Source organism: Crocodylus porosus, unplaced genomic scaffold (assembly GCF_001723895.1).
Source record: "Crocodylus porosus isolate Cpor-Errol unplaced genomic scaffold, CroPor_comp1, whole genome shotgun sequence".
In the NCBI taxonomy this organism is placed as follows: domain Eukaryota; kingdom Metazoa; phylum Chordata; order Crocodylia; family Crocodylidae; genus Crocodylus; species Crocodylus porosus.
Genome location: NW_017728907.1, coordinates 53,890,263 through 53,898,568, shown reverse-complemented (window position 1 = coordinate 53,898,568; position 8,306 = coordinate 53,890,263). Strand labels below are relative to the sequence as shown.

The window sequence follows — 8,306 nt, the reverse complement described above, 5'->3', positions numbered from 1 at the left end:
ACAGGGGTGGGTGAATGAGAATAGGATGGGATTCAACACTGACAAGTGCAAGGTGCTGCACCTGGGGAGGAAGAACCAGTACCATACCTACAGGCTGGGGAACTCCCTTCTTGTCAGCACAGAGGTAGGAAAGGATCTTGGAGTTATCATTGATGCCAAGATGATCATGGGCCGGCAGTGTGGGGATGGAGTCAGGAAGGCCAGCCGCACCTTGTCTTGCATCCACAGATGCATCTCAGGTAGGTCCAGGTAGGTGATCCTCCCTCTCTATGTGGCACTGGTCAGGCCGCAGCTGGAGTACTGCGTCCAGTTCTGGGCACCGCACTTCAGGAGAGATGTGGACAACATGGAGAGGGTCCAGAGGAGGGCCACTTGCATGATCAGGAGCAGCAGGGCAGGCCCTACGAGGAGAAGCTACGGGACCTGAACCTGTTCAGCCTCCACAAGAGAAGGCTGAGGGGGGATCTAGTGGCCATTTACAAACTAGTCAGAGGGGGATCAGCAGGCACTGGTGGAGTCCCTGTTCCCCCGAGCACTACCAGGAGTGACTAGAAATAAGTCACAAGCTGGCAGAGGGCAGATTCAGGCTAGACATCAGGAGGCTACTTCACCGTCAGGGCGGCTAGGATCTGGAACCAACTTCCAAGGGAAGTGGTGCTGGCTCCTACCCTGGGGGTCTTTAAGACAAGGCTAGACAACTACCTTGCTGGGGTCGTTTGACTCCAGTACTCTTTCCTGCCATGGCAGGGGGTTGGACTTGATTTGCTCAGGTCCCTTCCAACCCTACCAACAATGAAACTATGACTACACACCCACTGAGCATCTCACCCCAAGTCCTTTTCTGTTCTCCTTCCCTGGCAGAAGCAGCAATCTGTGTGGATACGCTCTTTCCTCTCTTCCTCTTTCAATGGTGTACTGTTACTAATATGCAGGCACATTTATTTTGATGTCAGTTAAATCCATGTTCTGGTTGTGTGATTACTGTCCACAAGGGGAAAGAATCAGAATCCCTTTTGGGATAAGTCTTACCTACTGTCTCCATCTCTGGAAAGCACAGAGCACCTTTCGTTCTGTTATTTGCCTCTGAGAAGCAGCTACACCAAGGTACAAGCTGGCAAGCAGACAGACAGACTCAGACTTAGAACCAGAGGCAGCTACCCCATGAGGAGGTACAGACGCCGACAGCTGGTATTGAACTCATTCTATGAACAACAGGAAGAGCCATTAAACAAGGAATTCCTGTAAGATTTTCAGTATTAGAAACAGCAGTACGTGGCACTGGATCACTGCGCCCTCGAGCTCTCTGCAAATTAAGTCATCCTCAGACTGGGAGGCTGGCAGTGTCTGAGACCTCCTACGCTCAGCAAATGTTTAATGCTCTAGTGCTCTGACAGTGGGGGCCTGCTCCAATTCCTAGCCCCACAGTTCCTGCTTTTCCAGGTCAACAGAAAACTAGATATGCTGTGGGATCAGCACATTCAGAGCCAGAGTGGAGTGGGAGTGATCCCTCAGCCCCAGGGGCCACGTGGACAGGCTAAGATGGCAATGCTGGCATCTGCTCAGCTCTTCCATGGCTGTATGGGGCAGGCAGGTGTTCTTGGCACTAAAACCTGATGCTATAGGCAGTATGCACAGCTCACATCAAATAGGACCCACACTGGCAATGAGAGCTAGAGTTGCTGTCTCATCACCCCTTAGATCAGGTTTCTCTGTGCTCTTGGTGGCAGTTTAGAGCACCTGTGAGTGCTTAAGCTTGACAGTCCTGGGTTTCCATGTTAGTCATTTTTCAGAAACTGGTCTGTGTGCTGGTGGCACAGCTATATTGGAAGAAGCGGGATCCTGAGGGATTTAGCAAAATGTCAGCCCGCTGGTTCAGGCTCCTAGTTATTTTATAATGTGCCATATAATGACATATATTGGTATATGTGAATATAATGGAATATGCACTGTATACATTGGTAACAATCTGTCATATATTTATAACAATCTATGCCAATATTTACAGCTCACATACTTTTTAAATGTATTTTACGCCCTGCACATTACAAATATCCTTAGACCTGGCAGTAAAGGATGCAATTACAATTTGATTCAGCAGAACTATTCTTTTGTACTTACAGATGCTAATAATGCAGAAGGCTTTGGCTCCACTGTCACAGCAGCTGTTGTTGGGATTGTAGTTCCTGTTGGTAAGTAGGCTTGATTTAGGCTTGGAGAAGACTAGCCTGGCACCTTTAGGTAAAAGATTTTCCTGGTGCTCCCAGAACGATGCAGTGCGGGTCTGGCCAGGGGGAAGGGCACAGAAGTCCACATGAAAATATGTCTGGGAATTTCTGCCCTCCCCAGTTAGCCAGCTGACAGTTGTATCCTTCTCTTTTTCAGTGGTCATTAGTTTGCTGTGCATGGGAGGGTACCTCATCTGGAGGAACTGGAAACGGAAGAACACAAAAAGCATGAACTTTGATAATCCTGTGTACAGGAAGACAACAGAGGAGGAAGATGAAGATGAGATCCATATTGGGAGGACTGCACAGATTGGACATGTCTATCCAGCAGTAAGTATCTGACAAGCTGCCAAAGGAAACGCCTTATCTTGTTGAGTGAGTTTAGGTACAGGATTCTCTCAGCTGATCAGAATTATTCAAATGGTTATGGTTACTTAACGTAATATATTAGATAAGGGCTTCTCCTTATTAGATTAACATTACACATGCATGTGGCTCATGTTGCAGACTAGACATCTATCTAGTCAGCTACTCCATTTTCAGTGATGTTAGACGCAGGATTAAACACGTCCCAAGGCACTCTAGTGAGCAATTTAAGTCTCTCAGATATGTCTACCATGCCCACCGCTGTAGCATCTAACCACTGATAAGACAATATGGCAAAAACAGCAGGCTGTGCAGTAGACAAGCTTACAAAACAAGGACAATCACTGCTCCTAATGTATGTCTATACCATCACTTCAGTGATGCATATACATACCTTGAATAGCCGATTTAAAGCTAACTCAGACACCGGCAGGCATCTGGGTGCTGTAGCACAGAGCACCCAAGTGTTTGCTCTGCTTCTCGTGAGGATTTTGCAGCCTGCACTGAGCACCATGCTGTCGTTGCTAAATCATTACTGGTAGCCAGCAGGGAGTACAGTGTAGCTACAATTAATCTACCTTAGAAGCTAGCTACCTAGTATTAGGCCGTATCCTAGTAGAGAGGGAATTTCTCTTAATCCCAGCCTGCACTCTGTTTATGCTGTGCCATTTTTCATCTTCTGTCTTTATTCTAATGCCAAGCCAAAGAGCACCCAGTTCCTTTTCCTAAGGGAATACAATTTGTCCTATAATGTAATTAGATATAAACTCCTGAAGACAAAAGCACTACAGGAAAGAGTGAATGGGATTCTGTAGGGAGTCAAGGTAAATGGCTTTAGCACACGGTGACGATGCAACAGAACAGAGGAAATGCTCACCTTTTCCGGCTCTCCTGTGACCGTACATTTGGGTCTGCCCACCTAAGGAGACACACAGCCAGGGAGAATTGTGTCTTCAAGGGAGAAGCCCTCCAAGAACCAGCCAGCTTGTCCAAGATGTAGGAATAGCTGCCTTACACGCACTAATAGCACCAATACATGCATGGCTATCTTACCCCCAAACCAAAGAGCATCAGACATGCCAATTTAGCTTCTCCAGGCTCTGTATTGAAAGGGAATATGTACTGATGTGGGGAGTGAGAGGCACAGTAGGTCAAGTTCTGACCCTCTTTCTCATGCAAATACCTCACTCCAGTGACATCACTGACAAAAGGTGTGGATTGGTGCCTCACATCCAGTCCAGAGAGATGAAAATGATTTGGGATGTATGACTGAAGCATTTGCTGCTACTGTGTCTTCCTTCTTCCACAGCGTGTAGCATTAAGTCTGGAAGATGATGGGTTACCATGAGGACCAGCTCACTGCTCCAGTACCATACCTGACAATTATATGCACTGAACAGATTCGCTTTGGATCATGGATCCCACCTACTTTTTTCCCCTTATTATTTATGTTGCAGAAGGGTAACCACAAAGTTATAATGAACTGCAAACATCCAAAGGATGTGAGAGTTTTGTATGTATAATCTTTTATACACATTTTAACTTGTTGCACTACCCATTCATGATAGTGATGAGGCTACTGCTGAACTACTAACTCACTGTACATAACCAGCCAGGCCCCAGGGCTATGTGTCATTTTAAAACTATATTTGTAGAGATTTTGTAAATACATCAAACTTGCTTTGTGGCTATCTACCAACATAAGTAAGAAATTCTATCTGAGCTGTTTAGAATATTTATTAACAAAATCTGGATATAAGATTTGTTCTGTAAATATATTAGAGGGGTGAGAGTATTTATTTTTGGTATGTTTGGCTTGCTGTGCACAGGTTATCTGTGTATATATCTATCTGGGCTAGATAGATATATAGACATATAAATATATACATATATAAATATATATACATACAAATATATTTTAAACTACTAAGTCTGTGGGAATTAGGGGTAACTGAATTCTTAAGGGATGTTTGTGGAAAATTTTGCTTTGAAATCTAAAGCTACTGAGGAAGATCCAGCTACACATTGAGTTAATCAGCAGATGAAGTGAACCCAGAATGAACCTGCTGTGGTTCACTGCATTGCATAAGCAGGTTAACTCTGACTCGGGCATTAGCACCCATGATTTTCTTTCTAAGCACTTGTTTTTCTTTCCTTGCTGTAAAGTTCTCTGACTGTAACTTCTCTGCAGCTCGGGTATCTCGGACAGAAGCAGCTTCTGTAAAACACTGCTGGAGCCCACCAAATGGCAGAGATGCGTCTCCATGCTGCTATTTGGTTTAAGAATTTTTTTTAAAGAAGTCCATAGCTCCACATGAATTTTCCCCCCACTCCTCTTCTAAAGAGTAATTTTGCTCCACTAGCAGCAAATCAGCCAGATAATTATATAGACCCAAAATGAGTCCTTCTGGGATGACTCCTTACAAAAAAACTCTTTCCCCCTCTCACTGCTGGTTCTCGCCTCGCCCTGCTGTGCTCCTGATGATTACTGATACTCAGTCAAAATGAACAGATGTTCCACAGCACAGATACCCAACTCCCCATCCCTGGAACTCATAGCAGCACAGCAGGCTTGTCCTGGAATAACTAACAGCACAGCAGATATTCCACGCATGCAACTGTAGTTGGATCATCCAGCACCATATCTGGTTGTACCTGAAACAGAGCAATGGGCAAGCAGGTAAAATGTGGAAAAGCAGCTGATTCTCCTGGAATTCAGAGCTATGAGCAAGACAACTGAACGTCTTGTGGGAAACGAGGAATGTGAAAACAACCCAGGGTTTAGCAGACAGTTGTTTTCCACTCCCACATGTTCCTAAAGCTGTAAGCGATTTGGGGATCTATCATACCACTCTGTGATGACCCATGCTTGTCTGATGTTTGCAGTGGACATTATAACCCCTGGGAGGAGATCATGACCTCAAACAATAATGATCACTTCAGATGTCACTGTCTTCAGGAGTTTTGTCTTCATGAGGAAGCGTCAGAGAAATCTTACATTTTACTAATTTATTGGCAGAACACATTATCACTCACTTCAATAAAAAGTCCCACACTTCTGTGTTAATCCTGTGGCTTGAGATGTTTCTCTGGGATGGCAAAATGTGCAGCAACCTGTCTTCATAGCCTTGAAGTATCCCCTTCCTGTAATACACAATCACTCTTGCTTCCCTCTTCCATGCAAGCAGCATCACTTGGGCAGCAAGAGTGGGGGAAGGTGAGAGTGAGGAGGCTGTGAATTTGCAGTTTTAATCAGGGTCATACTTTTCCCCTCTTTAAGCTCTCCCTTCCCCTAGTCTGCCCGGCCACAGCGTTAGCTTTTTAGCAAGGCCTGACTAATGCTATACTAAGATTCCCCAGTAGCAGGAAGAGAGCACGCACCCCACCCAAACTACCCAGCAGGGTGTTTCTAACACTCCAGCACTGCTGCCTCCTGGGAAGGGAGCTCAGCTTCTCCCACCTCACAGTGCTTGTACCAGCAGGTAGCTCACTTGGCCTCCTCCACTGGGCTGCACTACTGGGCCAGTGCTCTGGTGTTTCCCATTTCCATCTCCTGCCTCCTACGCAGCATTCAGTACAAACTGTTCTATTGCTCTCGCCTCCTTGAGCTACAGCTGCCAGAAACATCTGCTATGCATGGTCTCCATCCGGTGAGGTGCTGAGCACCCTTAATTCAACAGCCTTTATCCAAAACCCATCCTTGAACTCAATGGAAGCTCCACTGATGTTCACTGGGCTTCAAATTAGGCTCTTGCTGACTGTATGGGAAGTGAATACTGGACTTGATCCTAAAACTGCAAAGGGTTGCAAAGAAATCCTCCTTGCATTTATACTCGAGTCACAGTTTCTGTATACAAGTGAGTGCAAAAATCCAAACTGAAGGGGGGGGTTTGAAGCAAAATGTCACAAAATTTAACATGGGAATAAAGTTGGTTTTTAACTGTCAATAAAGGAGCAAAGTGTTAGGATAAAGCTATATAGCATGCATCGTGGAAACAACAGATATTCCAAAATACTTGTACAAAGAGTATGTGAATTTTAAGGAATCAGGCCTCCTAATGGATTTGGGGTTAAGGATAAATATTTAAAAAAATCATGAAGGGGAAAGGGGTGGAGGAAGGAACAGAGAAATGTGGTTCTTGGATTTTCAGTTCTTATTTTAAGATTTGTTACTACAAATCCATGCACTGTGTGCATGAAGCAGAAACAGAACTGGAAAGCACTCTGTGTGATAACACTGCAACTAACTGAAAGCTGTACATATATTTGAAGGCTCTACAATTTTGATACTTTTTTAAAAAAGAAATACAAAAGCCTGTACAAATCGTGTATAAAAAGCTGCGCTTTTTTCAGATCATTGTAAATGAATTTGTTGTGCAGTGATAGTTTAAATCTTTTCCAATTTGTAACTAATCACAAGTCAGCCACCAAATCTGTTTATTAAAGAAATTAATTATTTTAAATAATGGTTGAGATTGTTAGGATGTTGTTTAACATTGTAATCATTTCTGTCTTGTCATATTGAAGATCTGTTAGAATGAGTTCTTGCTTGGTGCCTTTTGTGTTTCAGTTTTTCTTTTATGGAGACAAAGAAGGGAGGGGAACTGCTCTATATAACATTTGCTTTACTTACATGAAAAAGGGTACTGAAAACCAAATGACTGTGTTTGTAAACCAGTGCACTGTTTCTATAGAGAGATTAAATTTTTTTTATCTGGGACTTCTGATCTGTGCTTCTATTGTTATAAGCACACAAACAAAAAAGTTATGGCTCTTGGATCTGGTGCTAACATACACTGGGCTTGTGCAAACATCAAACACAGATGCATCCGATAATAAGTCTGAAGAAATGGGTCAGGTCCTGTTTCCTAAAGCTAATTCAGGACATGGCCTTTATTCTCTTTCAGTTCTTAGAATCATAGAAAATCAGAGTTGGAAGGGCCCTCCCGAGGTCACATCTAGTCCAACCCCCTGCTCAAGGCAGGATCATCCCCAACTGGATCACCCCAGCCAAGGCTTTGTTGAGCCTGGCCTTAAAAACCTCCAAGGATGGAGATTCTTCTCTAGGTAACCTGTTCTAGTGCTTCACCAGCCTCCTAGTGAGAGAGTTTTTCCTAATATACAACTTAAACCTCCCTTGCTGCAACTTGAGACCGTTGCTTCTTGTTGTGTCACCTTCCACCACTGAGAACAGTCCAGTTCCATCCTCTTTCAAACCCCCGCCCTCAGGTAGTTGAATGTTGCCATTAAATCCCCTCTAAGTCTGCTCTTCTCCAGACTAAAGTAGCCCAGTTCCCTCATAAGTCATGTGCCCCAGCCCCCTCACCATGTTCATTATTCTTACTTAATACCTTTCAGTTTCCTTCGTCAGCACTTTGGCAGCCGCAACCCTGAATACTTGACATCTTCCAAACCCCACCCCAATGCACATGAAGGGAAATTCTGCCTAATCTCAAGCCCACTTTTTCTACTCCTGCCACTTCTTTCACCCCCAAATCATACAAGAAATGGGCTCTGGTTTATTTACATACCATAAGCACAGCTCTTACACAAGTGACACAGAATTAAAACCTACTTTGTTTTAGGTTGGTATGACCTAATAAGATGGAAGCATTACAAATATATTACATTTCATCAAGACATGGCGCTATGCTGTGTACCTGTCCTGTTAAATTCTGATACCTGTGGAAGAATTATGTTCATAGATTCATAGAT

At 44.0% G+C, this 8,306-nt stretch overlaps 1 protein-coding gene across 1 annotated transcript in view; it reads left to right on the top strand.

Annotated features, from left to right (window-relative positions):
* The window catches only part of LRP8 (LDL receptor related protein 8), a gene marked incomplete at its 5' end in the record, with an annotated part of 259,599 nt that extends 252,288 nt beyond the window's left edge, over positions 1-7,311 (top strand). The window contains 3 exons of the mRNA XM_019530629.1: positions 2,121-2,189; positions 2,383-2,555; positions 3,901-7,311. Coding sequence (XP_019386174.1) covers positions 2,121-2,189; positions 2,383-2,555; positions 3,901-3,939 — 281 coding nt within the window. The remainder of the gene's footprint in view (positions 1-2,120; positions 2,190-2,382; positions 2,556-3,900) is intronic.
* Positions 7,312-8,306: the final 995 nt, after the last annotated feature.